This window comes from Anolis carolinensis, chromosome 1, assembly GCF_035594765.1.
Source record: "Anolis carolinensis isolate JA03-04 chromosome 1, rAnoCar3.1.pri, whole genome shotgun sequence".
NCBI classification, from domain to species: domain Eukaryota; kingdom Metazoa; phylum Chordata; class Lepidosauria; order Squamata; family Dactyloidae; genus Anolis; species Anolis carolinensis.
In genome coordinates, this window is record NC_085841.1 from 274,286,968 (window position 1) to 274,304,568 (window position 17,601).

General features: G+C 36.2%; 1 protein-coding gene across 9 annotated transcripts in view; it reads right to left on the reverse strand.

The window, feature by feature from the left end:
- Positions 1-17,601, reverse strand: part of dennd5a (DENN domain containing 5A) — a 74,823-nt gene that overhangs the window by 20,647 nt on the left and 36,575 nt on the right. For 4 of the 9 annotated variants that reach the window (XR_010005261.1, XM_062977638.1, XM_062977591.1 and 1 more), the window contains 9 exons: positions 15,493-15,810; positions 14,194-14,409; positions 12,527-12,761; positions 11,994-12,144; positions 8,928-9,021; positions 8,020-8,127; positions 6,937-7,068; positions 2,554-2,706; positions 593-697 (listed from right to left, as the gene is read on the reverse strand). Coding sequence is in view for 8 of the 9 variants with exons in the window: in XM_062977638.1 (XP_062833708.1) it covers positions 593-697; positions 2,554-2,706; positions 6,937-7,068; positions 8,020-8,127; positions 8,928-9,021; positions 11,994-12,144; positions 12,527-12,761; positions 14,194-14,409; positions 15,493-15,810 (1,512 nt within the window). In the remaining variant the exon portion in view is untranslated. The remainder of the gene's footprint in view (positions 1-592; positions 698-2,553; positions 2,707-6,936; positions 7,069-8,019; positions 8,128-8,927; positions 9,022-11,993; positions 12,145-12,526; positions 12,762-14,193; positions 14,410-15,492; positions 15,811-17,601) is intronic. The other 5 variants (XM_062977751.1, XM_062977711.1, XM_062977827.1 and 2 more) reach the window with 3 other exon arrangements.

A 17,601-nucleotide genomic window follows, 5' to 3' on the forward strand; every position in this document is an offset into this window, starting at 1 on the left:
TATTGGATAACATGTATGCTGGCTCCAGTGCTGGGATAGATCAAGTACATTGACAAATTAAAATCACATTATGTGAAAAAAATTGTAAGCAATTGACATGGTAAGTAATTATTCATATCTTTAAACTACAGGTTGATATATGAACAAAGCCAAGGGAGATGACTAATGATATGCCGGCAAAAAGATAATAATAAAAATGCTCTCAGAACAGGCAGATAAAAACTATCATACTTATCCATGATACCAATGAATGATCATTGATAAATATGAAGCTGAAATCATAAATGCAAAAGGTCTAAGGAAGTCTAACAGAGGAGGAAGTTAGGGAAAGCTACACAGTGGATGCTGCAGGGAAGCTGTCTTCATACAGATTTATGAAGAGGCATAATCTTCTACTGAAGATTACTTTAAAAGAATTACTACCTTAGGCTTCTGTGACTGAACCTAAGGATGGGGGGAAAGGGAAAGGTAGAACGTTTTTATATCTTTATTTCAAAAGACATCACTTCCTCCTTCTGATTCCTAAATACTCTACCACAACAGACCGTGCAGCACTGTTTGCCAACATCTTCAATCAATCCAAAGAATTAACCTTATGTAGGGTTGGCCGCTTGCTGGTCTGAAAGGCCCAAATCTGAGTTGTAGCAGAGTATATGGATGCTCTATCTTCTAGGATGAAAGTAGTACAGCTTCTATCCTATGTAGCATATAAGAGGGAAGGTAAAAGTCAGAAAACATATACCTTCACATAAAGAAACTTGATACATTCTAAAGAACTTCTACTTAACTGACCAGCAAAAAATCAGGAAATTATTTCACAAGATATTTATGTCACAGTAAAGATTTTCAGATACCAAAATTCATTTTTGCTGTTTTTTGCATTCATGCATGATGTTAATGGAGGAAATGTGTCTTTTTTTTCTCTAAAAAGTATTACAGCATTCATATATATTAAATAAGGCCCAAAGCTGTTTTTAATTACAATTCATAGTAAATATAAAAGTGTACAAAAACAGTTAGAATTTACTGGGTTTAGTCCTATAAAATGTGTTTTTTGTTTTCATAAACATCTCACTTCAGCTCCCTAATGACCCTCTAGAACAAAACGGACATGGAACATGGAAATTAGAGTATTAATGGGGAATCTGAAAAGTCACTTTCACATATGGTAAACTCCACTGCATCCAACTCTTAGTATGTCACTAGCTTTGCCCAGCCACGCGTTGCTGTGGCTTATGGGAATCCTTTGTTGGCCAGGTGGAATAGCAGTGAATAGCCTTGCAACCTCAAAGCCTGGCCATTTTCTGGAGTAGCTGGAACTTTTTGTTGTATGAACGTAGAGGCATGGATGAGGGGTTGTGCTGCCAAATTTAGTGTTTCTGGGATGTGTAGTTTTGTTGTTTTGTCCTAGGCCGAAATTACCCTTTTATATGTATAGATTGTATATACATATAATATTGATTATAATATTATAATGGAATACAATATTATACTACTAATAATACAATATAATAATATTAATTATATCTTATTAATTATTATTAATTATTAATTATTGAGTCTACACTGCCATATAATCCAGTTAAAAACTGATAATATGTATTTTATAGGCAGTGTGGAGAAGGCTTAAGTGAGACCTAACTCTGCCTGTCCCCTGGGCTGAGTGGGTTGCTAGGAGACCAAGTGAGCAGAGCTTAGCCTTCTAACTGGCAGCAATTGGATAAAAGCAATTATTCCTCTCCCTCTAATTAGGACTTTATTTTTCTTTTCTTTTTGTTGTATGAACGTAGAGGCATGGATGAGGGGTTGTGCTGCCAAGTTTAGTGTTTCTGGGATGTGTAGTTTTGTTGTTTTGTCCTAGGTCAAAATTTCATTACCCTTTTATATATATAGACTAGCTGTGCCCGGCCACGCGTTGCTGTGGCAAAGTGGTGGTGGTATTGGTTAAAAATTGTTGTGTAATTTTTATTTGACGTTATTTGTATTTTTTAATTAATTTTATTGTAAGTTATCTTTTTATGTATTATATTTTATTATTTTCTTGTATTATTTTTAGTTATTTTCTGTTATTATAGTATTTTATTGTATTAATCTTTTAGTGTTTTAAATTATTTTTTAGTGTTTTTTATTATTTTTTATTGGGTTGCTAGGAGACCAAGTTGGAGGAGCTTAGCCTTCTAACTGGCAGCAATTGGATAAAAGCAACTATTCCTCTCCCTCTAATTAGGACTTTATTTTTCTTTTCTTTTTGTTGTATCAACCTAGAGGCGTGGATGATGGGTTGTGTTGTCAAATTTCGAGGTTGGGGGGCCTGTAGTTTTGTTGTTTTGTCGGTCGCCGTGATGCCATCACTCTTTTATATATATAGATTGAGGAGCTCATTATAAAATAAACTAATTTATATTAACTCATTTATATTTAACACCCCAAATCCCATTCAACAGATGCAAACACGTCTTACAGTTTAAAGTAACGATACAGAAAAGTATGGATTTTGAAAGATCAATTAATATTTGTAACATCATAAAGCAACAGTTTACGGTAATTTCTCACCTGCTTCACCTGCAGACCATGACTCCATATCCTTTCTAAAAGATCACAAAGGCTTGCAATCAATGTATTTTCTTCTACACCGGTAATATTCACTTCCCCATGACCAAGTTCCACTGCTTCACGACCCATTTTTTCCACTAACATCCTCTTTGTCTTTTGAAAAAGAAAGATGACAAAATGTCAGTTACTTTTGGACAGGTGACACCACAAAGATACTATATGGTCATTAGGTGAGCAATTGTTCAATAGAATCATTATATTTAGTTTGCTCAACTGACTGGTTAATAAAAAATAATTTTATGAAGCCATCTTTTTCTATGATGACTCATTGTCAACCTTGCTCAGTTATTTCTCTTATATTTTACACCAAAATCAGGGATGAAAAACATATTCTGCACAATGGAAACTTTGTTTGCATCTAATCATACATCCACAATTTGTACTAACAGCAAGTTTATACTAGCATGATGTGTGTACATCTTTAGGGTTCCATAAAATTATGCCTAATAATAGACTGAATGCAAGGAAATGTGAGCAGGGTGTTGCTTTGTGTGTGTTCTCCCTTCTGTTGGAACCTCCTCTAATACTCCTGAGTTAATGGGAATTTTCTTGGACATCATAGCTAACGGAAGGTATCATGGTAAGGATGGGGATCTTTTTACATGATGGAGGAGGCTGTAGGAACTGGCATTAAAAGAAAAATTGACAAATGTATGTATTACTTCTTAGAAGCGAAATTAGGACAGATATGTTTATTGCCATGTGACATTCATTTATCTGATACTCTGGGGTCCCTGAAGTTTCAGCATAGATATTGTTAAGATTTCTTATACATCCTTGATACTTTACATTTGGGGGGAGGGGGAAAGCAGTCTTATTCACCAGGAAAGAAAATTACATTTACTGTACTGCAAAACTGATTTTATGAAAGGGTCTTTTGAATATATTTTTGTCATATAGTAATGTATTTATGCTTATCATAATCAATGTTTATTGTTGTAAAGAAGTGTGAATTTTTTAGTTTACAGATGTCATGTTTAACTGCGTTTTAAAAGTCACGTTTAACTGTGTTTTAAAAGAGTATTTCAGTTACTCTGCACTCATGAGTGGTTGCTATGGAGAAGGGGGCGGAGCCAACTGCATTCAGCTGAAGAGAGAGCAGAATTTGGAGGGAAACTCAGTCTGTGGTCAGAGAACCACAGGGAAGGTTGATTTTAGAGTCTGGGCTCCGTTGAAGCTCAGGGAAGACTGATCCTAAGTTAGGGGATCAGGAAGACTCAAATGTTTGATTTTTGAGTCTATTTAAAATAAGTTTGGTGACTTATTTTAAGGTAGTCTGTGCTCTGTTGAAGCACAGGGAAGGCTGATTCTCAGGTGGAGAATCAAGTGGCTCAAAAGGTTGGATTTTGAGTCAAGTTTAAAATAAGTTTGGTGACTTATTTTAAGGTAGTCTGTTTCCAGATAAGGAACAGATAGGCTGTGATTGAAATTCATAGGGTGACTGCAGTTTAGAGCAGTAAAGAAAGAAGTGACATTTTAAGAAGTTTGAATCACCTCATTCTAGCTTTGCAACTCTCAATCAAAGTGCCTCTAAGTGAGAATTGTAACCATTAAGCTTGTGCCTCAATAAACGTGTTATTGTTCTCTCAGACATCTCAGTCTCCGTCATATATACACACATCAAGAATAAACAAGAAGAAGAAACATAAAATTTTAAAAGTCTCCTCTCTAAGTAGCCAGTGGCTAAATCTTCCAATAGTGGTGGCAAGAGTTGATAATCCCCTTAACATCTGGTGGCAGCAGTTTAAATAAAAACATCATCCTTCTCCACAACTGGTGGCAGAGGTGGGATTTTTAAAAAGATTCCCCCCTGCCTAGAAGAACCTCAGTCGTTCATAGACTCTTTACAAATTGGTGGCAGCGGTGGGATTTAAAAGGATTCCCCCCTGCCTGAGTTATTTACAATTGTGTTTATGTTTGTGTTTACATTAGATGTAAACGAATAGACAATATTTTAGAGGCCATTTTAATTTTGTTAACAAGATGACCCAACACTACCATTAAAATCTTGCCCTTCTGATTTTTTCTTTAAAAAGATAATCTCCTTCTTATCATTGGATGTCCCCTTCTCACCTCCCCCCAACCAGATAAACTACTTCATACGACCACCCTACTCAATTTTTGGATAGTGCCAGAACTTCTTTCTCTAAAAGAGTGAATCCTGAAATAAGGAGAAAGGGACAGCTATGATTTTGAAGTATTCAGTCACAACCTTGCCAACAGGCAGCTGAAATATCTACCCAAACATATATCAAAGCTATAAAGTAACAGAAATATAACATTCTACAATTCTGACAAGGTTTTATTTCGCTCCTGTCTTTGACATTGTCAATAAAAGCATCTCACCTTTCTAAAGTTAACATCTTTGAGGAAAACGTATTTATATCTAGCCATTTTTTTCTAAAGATATGTTATTTTCTTTTAAGATTTTAACTACAGTGTTATTTATCTGATTATTCACATTTATCAGTGCATATAAAGGATATAAAAAGTGGAGTCATTCAAGTCATCTTTTTCCTGAAGCATAATAGTTAAGAATGACTGTTAATACTCTTCGATCAAGGGAATCTAAAGGCAATTTTATAGATACATACAATTATATAGTGTTACATGAACATAACTAATACTTAGCAGTAAGTCAAAATTCCTTCCTACTATATACATGCAACCAATATACAACATCTTCTGAACATATTAATCCTCCCCCTTTGAGTTTCCACATTTTATTGTGTGACAATCTGAAATTGAAATTAAATTAATGTAATTATCACTTAATGCACACTAATATGGCGAAAGTGAAACATATTTTAAACATGGCACTAACGTTAAGTAAGCAAAAACAAATAGGCATCTGTTGGTTGAATGGATATTTATTGCCTTTGCTGTGACGTGCTCTGATGCAACCCATTAGAAGTCTCCAGATGTGACAGATATCATTTAAAGTAATTTATCTATGTGCAATTCCAGTGTCTTATGATCTCAGACTAAATACTATATTTGAAATACCAGAGCTAATTTGGGATAAACATTTGCAGACTTACTCTACATATCACGTATGTCAAAGAACATTCCCAGAGCATTGTTAAATATGTGACTACAAAATGAAAACAACATGGCTCAACCATGGCTCTGAGTCAAAAACCCACTGACTGGATAAGCAGGGAATTAGTCTGAGAAGCTATACAATGATAGCTACAGAGGAGTTGGAGAGATTCTGGGATGGGAGAAATTGTCCATGAGATAATTGTCCATAAAGCTGGAATTTATGGATGAGTGGCAAGAAAAATAGCAATTCCTGAAACAAACCCACTTAGAATTTGCAAAAGCCATGAGAAAGACAGGGCCAAAATGTGAATGGAGCACAAAGCTAACAATATTCATTGCCCTGAAAACACCATTCCTACAGTGAAGTTTGGTGGTGGCAGTTTCATTTTGCATGGAAAAAAATTCCTCAATAGGGACTGAAGAACTAGTTAGGATTGAGGGAAGATGGATGGAGCCAAAAGGAGGATATTTCTAGAGAAAACCTCATTTTAGATTACAGGAAAACAGGGACTTGAGTGGACACCAGCCTCCTAGCAGGAGAATGTCCTAAACACACAGTCAAAGTGATAATGGGATGGCCTAAAAACAAGAACCTGAATGTCTTAGAATGCCCCAGTCCTCAATCCAATTAAGAATCCATGGCAAGACCTGAAAGTTCCTGTGCGGCCATGGTCCTCATCGAACCCAAAGCTAGAATAATTTTGTCAAGAATGGGCAAAGATCAAATTAGCCAGATGTGTAAAGTGATAGAAACTTACCCAGGAAGACTTAAAGTTTAATTTTCATTTGTTTCTAACAAGTACTGAGCCACAGGAGTGAATACTATCTAACCAACAAGTGCCAGTCTGGTTTGTGTTTTAAACTTTTATGTCACTATAAAATATATTTTGTACATCCATGAAAAGCACTGTACATGGGCACCGCGTAATTCTAAGTGGAATTACCATGATGGTAGCTCTGAGACAAAGACAAGATACTGAAGAAATACGTACACAGTTACTTTCAGAATTGTCTTATGATTAAATGCCTACATCCTGATACACTATCATATATGCATTTTAATGAATTCCTAAAGTTCAATTACATTTTTCAATACTTTTAATGGCAGAAACAATTCTAATATACATCATTCTATACAAGAGACATTGCTCTCTCCATTCTTATATAAGAATTTATCACAGGACCACAGAAAACTAAGATAAATAATCTCTTATTAAACCTCTTTGAATAATATTAACAACTGAACCTGGGACAAATGGGAAAACAATGGTAAGATACCTTATTTCGACATTCCTTCAGCAAACCTTCAACAAATTTCCAGTTGGTCTGAGCAATTACTGAAGGTGAGAGATTTGACAATTTGGGTTGCCGGATACTGCTGCCCAGATTCCGAGCTTCTTGAATATACTTCTATAGAGAGATGGGAAAATACAAATGTATACAAAGACACAACTTTCAACATGCATGCACTATTTGTACATTTTGGTTTCCTAAAGAGAAATTTCAATTCATACAATAAAAGTACATAATTTTTTTTGGAAAAAAAAACATATTTTACATGAATTTAAAGTAAGCTTTAAATAACCAAACTGTGTTATACAACAAAAATATAGAATTTTATTGTATGAATATTAAAATACTCTTCCTATAATATAATCATTGCACTAATTACATAATCCAATGTATTTGAAACTGCACATTAATTAGATTTTCTGTCAGATCCTACCAGACAGTAATAAAGTTCTGTCAGATCCTACACAAAGAAATCCTCCTTAAATGCCAAAATACATACTAAATCATACATGATTTAAGCCCATAGCTATAGACAATCCTTTCCTCTATCTGTAAATAGAAACACAGTATGTTTTTCTCTGTGCATGTCTTTCTGTCTGTCTGAGCTATAACTCTAAGATCATGGAACCTAAATTCCTGAAACTCAGTATTCACACTAAGTTATATTAACCTGGAACTTTTAATGTGGCTATATCATTCACACTTATAAGATGGCAGACCTCCCCAACTAGGGACAAAGATCTCTAGTCAACACATTTTAAAAGAGAGGGCAATCCCTCCATTTGCCATGGTACATGGTGTAGGCACACCACACCTTTAGAGAACTGTACGAATGCAGAACACAAGAAGCAGCCCTAGGAGATGTAGTAATCATACTTTATTCAGATGGGGTGACAGTCTAGCCAACTCAAACAGCTATATAATTTTGCTTGAAGTCTTTGGTTATTAAACTATAGGCTACTTCAATCTATGCAAAACCAGATCTTTTTATTAGAGTTCTATGTAAATAAACACACACACACATACAAGGTATATATGCACCTATGTGCATATACAAACGCGACATACCAGATAAAGCTCTGAAACAGATTTAACAGAGTGCCTGAAAGGCCATTCATGCTGGTCCAAGACTAAACATAATTGTAACTGAAGCTCTGTCAAAGGGAAATCCAATTGCTGGCAAGGCAGGAGACATAACAAAACAAAACAAAAACAAACCAAAAATCAAACAGCTCACATTAGTTGAAAGCATGGTAGGCAAGCATGAAATCATAAAAACACACATGCAAGAATAGGTCAAATGTCATTAAGACAATTTTTGACTTTCAAGGGACAGAAAGAATCAAGAATAAAAATTAAAATAACAAATTTAAACAGAGAAAGGAATAAAATTCATGCATCAACACAAAAGGTATTTAAGGGACTTCAAGCTAGGAAAGTAAAAGTTTTATGTGTAATTTGCGTATCTGAGGCTCCTTGGAATTTGTCAAAATCACTAAGATTATTTTCTCAATAAGTGACAGTGACAGCAAAAATTGAGAGCTCATTTACAGAACAAGTTTGCACATCTGCATTCTGACATTTCCACAACTCAACTTTAAGGGAAACATCCCCCAAATTAGAAGCTTCCCATGTATAGCAAGTGAGAAATGCACATCTCTTCAAGAAAAGTTTCCACAAAACGAGGACCATGAGTGAAGCATATCCTCGAGAAGTTCCACTATACTTGGCACAGCTCTACATTTCAATAAGAACTGGGAATTTATTTTTGTTTTAGTAAGTGACTAATAATTAGATTAGTGTGGCCTACATCAAATTGTTAATTTCAACTAAAACAGATCTACTGAATAAACAGAACTTAAATACTTGTCAACTATCAAATTCCCCTTGATTTAATTTGTTTACTGTATTTGGGTGTAACAGTTGTATTTAGGTCATATAATTTAAAATCAACATGATTACAGAATAGTTGTTACCTCTCTCTGATCATTGTCAAGACGAAGATGCTCTGTGTGCTGTTTCTGTCTATCTTTCCGCCTCCATTGTGCAGGTGCATTTCGTTTGGTCCATCTAGAAAATAAAATATCCTTAGATATATACTACCTCAAAAACTGGCATAAAACATACATTTTTTATTCCAGATTGTAGGTGGAACTAATGTGGAATTAAAAAAAAAATGAAGCAACATACAGTTTTTCAAAAACATATACTAGGTCATAATCTGTTCAGCATTATTTTTGCCAGAATATCTGAAAACTATGGAGATAGATGTTCCTTTGTGGAAAGAGACAGGAGAGTAATTATAAGGAAAAAGCAGTGCTTAAATGTCTCATTTCTCTTAAAAAACATACCGTATATGTAGTCTGAAGCTTCAAACCTTAGCTGATAACAGATTGCTTATAATGTTTCACATAGTTGGCAGAACTGATGCTATGTGATATTCAAAGCTGGTAAGAGTTAGTAATAAATCTTTATTTATATGCCGCTTTTCTCCCTCACGGGACCCAAAGTAGCCTACAACATGTTAAAATCATGTAAACAACAAACCTAATACATCGATAAAGTATAAAACATCATAAAATAAACAGTTTAAAACAACAATTAAAAACATTCACATTCTTGTGGCATCATGTACTGTATTCTAAATTGTTCTCTTCAGACAAAGCAATGATCTCTCATAGCTACAGCTGTCAACAAAACATCACACCTAAATGGTTTTAAAATTGCCTGGTTTTGTAAGTCTGGTGATCTTCCAAAAACAGTATACAGGTAGTCCCCAAGTTACAGACATTCAATTTACAAATGACTCGTATTTAAAAATGGGGGTGAGACAACAGGAAGTGAGAGAAATATATTGCTAGGCAAAGAAATTCACTCCTGAAAGAGATATCATGAGGAAAAGGTGTCTCTACTGAAGCTTTATCACCAATCCTTGTTTCGACAAGTCAACCTTATCAAAATCCAATAATCAGAGAAAAAGGTGAGGGGAAATCTTCTGAATAGGGGCACAGACAGCAAAACAAACGCCATACGGTTTTAATTCTTCCCAGAGCTGGTCCAAGGTAATTTTCAAGTGTAAGCGAACAGAATTTTGGTGCCCCCCCCCCCCGCAAAAAAAACCTTCAGGGTGAGAAGGGCGGGACACAAGGAATGGAAATAAATAAACAAACAAATAAAGTCAGGACAGTTAAAAAAGAACACTCAAAAACAGGGGAATTCCAGACATGAAGCAATCAGGGCCAGCTAACACCTCCCAACAAAGGATCCCCCAGGCAGGAAGCAGCCAGGCTTTGAAGCTGCAAGGCCATTCAAAGCTAATCAATGTGGCCAACTGCAACATCCACACTTGCCTCAGACAGACAAAAGTTCTTTGAGTTCTTTCTCCCAACCTTGACATTCTATAGATATACAAACCCCACTTGCCTAGTTTCCAACAGACAACCTCACAACTTCTGAGGATGCCTGCCACAGATGTGGGCGAAACATCAGGAGAGAATGCTTCTGGAACATGGCCATACAGCCTGGAAAACCCACAGCAATCCAACAATCCAATACTCTGCTTAAAAGCCTTCAGAGATATAGGCCCTGTCTACACTACCATAAAAAAGCCAGATTATCAGCTTTGAACTGGATTATATATGGCAGTGTAGACTCATATAATCCAGATCAATGAAGTTAATGTGGATTATCTGCTTTGATGATCTGGATTACATGGCAGTATAGAAAGGGGCCATAAACTCCTACTACACTCCAAGGTCCCTTCCACACAGCAGAATGAAATCCCACATTTTCTGCTTTGAACTGGAATATATGGTAGTGTGGACTCAGATAACCCAGTTCAAAGCAGATTTTTGGAATTTTCTGCCATGATATTCTGGGATATAGGGCTGCGTGGAAAGGCCCCTCGCCTCCCTGAACACAAATACAGTCCATTCTAGTTCTGTATTCAATCCGTGCAACACAGTATACCCACAACGCAGCAGAGGGAGCCTCCAGCCCTCTTTAAATCAAACTTTGGAGTCAACTTTTTTTCCCCTGCCTCTTTTTTCTCTCTCAATTTCAACAAGGCTCTAGATCCGGAACAATGTAACAACATCCATTGCAGGAAGAAGAAGGGAGATTGTGAGGTTTATCCACAAATACACACACCGTTACACACCCTCATTCAGTCTCTTCTTTCTAACAAGTGTCTCTTTAACTCTTTGCTGCCCGCTTCGTCCCAAAACAGCCTGAACGCTGTTTGATGCCCTTTGGAGAGAAGGCCAAACGCCTCCCAGAAGGACAGACACACTTCTCCATTGAGGAGGGGGATAATAAGAGATCCGCGTGAAAGGAGCTAGGAAAGAAGGGCGCCAAACCAGAGTTCGCTTCTCCAACCATGCCAGATGGGTTCAAAAACCCAATTTCTTCCTCCTCTTTCCTCCCGAGTCGCCTGGTGAGAGGCGGAGCCAGGCCCCAGCAAGGCGCCACCACCCCGGGTGAAGGTAGGAAGAAGGGAAGGAGGGAGGAAGCAGCTGGGGCCTGGCTCCGCCTCTTGCTAGCACCCCTCCGAAAACAGGAAGGGGGGGAAAGTGCGAAGAAGCTCCACGCCACCGCCACCGCCTCTTCACCTCCATAGTGGGCGTCGGAGGCATTCTCGGCCAGCTCCAGCGCCGTGGAGGGAGAGGTGCGAACAAAAGGGGGGCAAGAGGCGCAAACAGAAAGTTGTCTTTAGGGCACTTGGAGGTGCCTCAAGAGGCGCCTTAACAGTGCCCCCAGATAATGGCGCCCGAGGCGAGCGCGTCATTTGCCCCGCGGTTGAACAGGCCCTGATTCTTCCTTATGATATCCAAAGATAGATAGATAGATAGATAGATAGATAGATAAACAGACAGACAGATAGATATTTGGCTGGAGTTACACTTTAAAATGTACCTTTACGAATTACATACAAATTCAACTTAAGAACAAACCTATAGAACCTATCTTGTTTGGGGACTGCCTGTACTTAAAACTGGAAAAGACCAAAAGGACCATCCAGTCCAACTCTTTGCCATACTTACTTATTGCTTGTTGGCCCTGTAGAAAGCACATCAGACTGAAGCTTGGGGAAAAATCCAGGTTCATATTTTCCTTGTCCAATCTTCATATCTAGCAAGTGAGGATGGATTGCAGTATGATCTATTTTTGCCAGCCTTAACTCAATGGCTTTCTCTGAAGAAAAACAAAACCATCACATACACATATATCTTTAAAACATTTTCTGAAAATATAGTCTTTTCAAGTTTAAAATTAAACAGAAAGAAAATCTGAGCCAATGACCAGAGATTATGATTACAAATATGTATCCTGCTCAGATTTCCAGAGGAGTAGGAGGAAGGAGGAATCTCTCAAAATATTTCACAGTATTAGCATGTTGGCATGCATTAATCCAGCACCATACTTCACAATGATAGCAAATCATTTGTCTTGATGTTAATTATTACCTGTTTCAAAACACTGTATTTCTCAAAATTCAATTTTGTGTTTTTTTAACTCACACTATTAATGACAGACAAACGACAGCCCCTTTAAAGATAATTTTGACAGCCCTTACCAGCTTCATCTATAGTAGTACATTTTTGATACATGGATGTGCGCAAAGTTGGTGTTCGAACATTTAACAGTCTAATTTTATCCACTCTGGAATCAAACACTCTCAAAACAGGGTCTTTATCATCATCATCATGACACATAATCTTGTTGTCAATAAAAGATGCAAACATCTGTGTCTCCAAAAATCTTGAGAGGAAAGGCAAGTAAGGTTCTGGCTGGTCAGACAAGAAAGATGCCTAATAAATGGAAAGAAAATATATTTGTATCTTCCCATGCTGAATATTTTTTGAAACAGGTGGTTTTGAATTTTCGATACAATAATTTCAACTAGCTGCTTATTTTAAATTTACTTATTTTATTGTTTAATTTTAATGTCTACTGCATATTGAAAGGGAGGCAGACTGTCCTAGTGATAAATATTTTTTCACCAGACAAATCTTCCTATCAATTAAACAAAGAAAAATAAAGGAAATTGTTACAGTAGGCTCACCAATCTATTATATTATATTTAGGGTAAGATTAGAAAGAAATCATTGCAAACATATATACAAGGAAAGGAAAAGCAGCATGCAAGACATCAGGCTGTGTAGTACAGTATTTATACCATGAAATGATTTAAATGTAGCAAGGTAACCAATTCCAATATTCCTATAGTTTTTAGGATGCTGAAGATGTGGAAAGAAAACAATCCACAAAGATGAGGAGACATGTAAACATTTGCAATAACTATAGCTAATAAATTTTACCAGTGTTAGCTACTAAGAATAACAGCAATTCAGCAGAATTCCTTTAGCAGTATACCAAATTAGGAATGGGGAAACATGGTCATATGAGGGCCCATGGGAGATGAAATCCAAAATATCTGAAGTACACCATGTAGAGAAAGACAGTGCTTGACAACGCTCTTCCGGATATCTATTTTATCCAATAGATAGTTACTAATATTCTTGAAAATGATTTACATATTTCCCTTGTTTGATCAGAATCAATGAACAAAACACTGGAACTCTACCATTGCTTTTAATTTGTTCTAGAATATACGAGAGTGTTTAATTGCAACACATTTTTTAACTAGCAGATATTGGTACTACTCATGTTCTAAAGTCAAAACAGAACAACAGAAAAGTGATGATTCTTGATGTATTGGGATGGGTGAGAGGAAAGAATTTATACAGCCATTAATTGGACCACAGACCTGATGGAAGTTTCCCTTTCCTAAAGCCATTTACTGAACTGGGGAAACTGCTTTGGGGGTAAATAGCACCTATCCCACCAAAATAAAAAGCAGCTTCATGGTTATTTACATTGTGGCCATGGTTCCAATCCTAATGAGGGATTGTTATACAACAGAATACATAGCGAGATATAAAATATATAAACTCCAGCCATACATTTTATGAGCTTTCTGGTTTGGTCCTTTGAAGGCATCAGAACCAGGAAGCAAATACAAGAAATTATTCCTACCTATAACAAGGAACCTCTGGCAGGATATAAGTAATACTTTTTAATATTTTAGTTCACTGCTTTAGTAGAACCTTTATGTTCCTAATTCTACAAATCGTGATTTGGAAGACCTGAAATGTTCATGACCTTTCACACAAGACCCTCTCCTTCCCTTCATGCATGAAAATTATTTTCAATGTTTATGGTTCACACTTTGACACTCACTTTATCAAAGTTCTGCATCTGCTCTCTATTGGTAAACCATGACTCTTTGTCTTGGCTGGGCTGAATAACAAATACTTCATAATCTGCAAACATCTGTGTAAAACGATTAGCAAAAACTTCTCGTATTTGAATATTGAGCTGGTATACTTTAAACTCTTCTTCATCACATTGTACTTTGAGATTCTTCTTGACACCTATCTCCTCTCGAACTTCAACCTATGAGAGAAAGATACTCACACAATCATTCATTTTACTTATGAGAGTTCAAGGCTGTTAAAGATTTTAGCCAATTGAATAAAACATTTGCAAAAGACCAACATCAGGTATTTCTAAGGTAAAGACTCTTTATCTAGTCTTTAAAAGCAAACAAAGTATGTAATTTCCAATCTAAGAAAAGTTTTAAAACATTTGTGCCAAATCAAAGTTTTAGTTTGAAAAGACCCAATTAATGAATGGAACTTGTTACCATCGATCCAATTGGTCTGCTTCCTGATACTAATAGGATTAGTTTTCATTCCTAAGAAATGTATCTTTTTCTATACAAATTTGTTTTTAAAACAGAATCTATTGCTTGTATTTGTCAAAAGGTTAGCAGCTGCATATTATTGCTAAAAACTTCTCTCATTATTAAATAATTCATTGAATTGGGATAACCAATAAAGTTTAGGAAGATCAGGTGTTTATACACAAATAATGTTTGTTCTGCATATTTTAAAATAACATAATTCATTTTGATGCAATGTTGGGTGTTTTGAGGTTTTTTGTTGTAATTTCATTTGCAACTATTAAAAGAAGAAGAGAAAAGAAAAATGTGGTTTGCCAGCGTAACAATAGGTTAACTACTATTATACCAGGTATCCACTCAGGTTTGGTTCTGTGGATACCAATTTTTTAGTATATTTTCAAGCCACAAATGGCTGAATTTATTGATGCTTAATCCATGGAACAGAGGGTTGACTGTACTCTGTACCAAGTTTCAAAAACAAAACGTTAAAGAACTGAGAAATTAATATATTGAATATATGGAACATTTCTGGCAGTCTATCTATCAAAGCAAAAACCAGAGAAAGCAAGACTAACTATACAAGTAAAACCATGTCGATAATATACTGGATACATTAATGCAACAAACTCTCTATTATCTCTGTATCAAGCAAATTTTTACCCAAATTGTACAGATTTAGTAGCCATCACCTATAGAAAATGAGATCATAACTTTATATAAGTGACAGGTTTAAATAAAAATCCCCAAACAATTCTCAGTTACATGCTGTTCAATTAAGAACTATGGTAACTTGCCTTTTCTAGACTCACACCTGTCCTTTTCACAAGTGCTTGAAGTCTTGCTATGGTTTCATTTTCTTTCAATAATTCATAAGAATTTAAAGTTGTTCCTCCTATATTCCCATTCCTCTTATCAGAGACTATGTCACATGTCCTGAGGCTCTTCATTTTGGAGGCAATTTCACTGCAATGTAAGTTTCCCTCAGGTGAAATTCCAAAACCCATAAGGACCTCAGAGACCTCCTGGATGAATTCAAGTTTATTTGGAAACTGTGGCAAATCTTCTGGTAACTCAACATAGTGATTGTCTATATCGACAAAGCACAAATTTGCCTGTACAGAAACAAGCCAAGAAATAAATAAAAGCAATTATGAACAAAAACAGGATTTCTGGATGCATTACATGTGTAATATGACTGTAGTGTTTTATTTTGCACATTATACAGAGACAATTTAAGTGCAATAATAATAATAATAATAATAATAATAATAATAATAATAATAATAATATAGCAATTTATATAATTAAATAGAAAATCCTAGTTATGAAATGGGAGAAAAATGACTGGAGAGGATTAAAGCTGCAAACTCTGGAGAATAAAAATAAAAATATTCAAAAAGAAGGGTTGCTTGCCTGTAACCATGTTTCTTTGAGTGGTCATCTGTGAAATTCACACTTGTGATATTTTCTGCGCCTGCACAGTGAGCCTCAGAATCTTTTAAACAGCTGAAAGTCTTCTGGCTGCAGCCCCACCCACCCTCCCCAAGAGGCATATAGCCAGTGAAAGGGGCTGTAGCCTCAGTACCTGCACCATAGAGCAACAGTGACCCAACCAAGACATGACACAAAAGAGGAGAGGATGGGCAGGGATGTGCGAATTTCACAGCTGATCACTCAAAGAAACATGGTTAAGGTAAACAACCCCTCCTTCTTCGTGGTTTCTGTGAAAATCACACTTGTGGTAGATTTAGCAAGCTAGAAAGCCTGGATGGTGGGAGTCATGCTACCGAGAATAGAAGGATCGCTTTGCCAAAGGCTGCATCTCTTTTAGATTTAGTGTCCAGTGTGTAATGTGTAACAAAAGTAAGTAGGGAAGAACAAATGACTGCCTGACACACGTCTTCCAGCAGAACGCCCTTCAAGAAGGCGGTAGATGCGGCGACTGCTCTTGTGGAATGGCTCTTAGGCTGTGCAGTCCTTGCCAGTCAATTGATAAGCCAGACGTATGGCCGACACAATCCATGAAAATAGCCTTTGGGAAGAGACTGGAAGGCCCTTAGCATCCTTTGTACATGTATTTGTGATGAGTGAATGAGGCTAAAAGCCTTCAATAAACAGTTATATTTTAACTTAGCTCCTGAATGATATGAGGATTGGTGCTAACCAGGCCTTCAGAGCGAGGGCATTCTACAATTGGGTACGGAGCCAAGAAACCCCTCTCATGTCCTTATTGATCTCATTGGTGAGATTTGGAGTAGCCTCCTAGCCCCCCAACAGATATTAATCCTCAGACATGACCACACTTTATCTCAAATCTTAAGCAAAAAAAAAAACCTCTTATGCAATTAAATCAGTAAGATTGTTACAGCTTGTTTCAAATTATAATTCAAAAGACAGAAAGAAACAAAGTTAAAATGAGAAAGGTGAATGAACAAAGGAGTAAAGGAATACAGGGGTGGTCATACAATATATCCTTCTCCATTGTTCCCAGAAACAGGAAGTAAAAAAGATGAATACAGAAAAATATTCCCTTCCTGCTGGATTACTTTTAAATTAAGTTCAAGCTACAAATTCTTGATTACTTTGATGATTATTCAAGACTCAATTTTACAAACAATAAAATAATCATTTAAAATAGTTAAGTCAGCAGAGAGACATTTGCTCACTACTGTTTCATGTAAAAAATGAAGACATCTTGTCCACATAGTGTAACTACAAACTATTACATATATATTAGAATTTCCTGGGTATGCTCTGTTCCATTTTTGTAAATACACTTCAGTGTTCCTACTGAGATAATATTGTAGAACTTGGAAAATTACTTGTTGAGAGTAACCTTGTTACAAAAACAAGTTGGATCCAGAAAAATCCTTCTATGGACAGAAGACCTTCTTCCATTAACA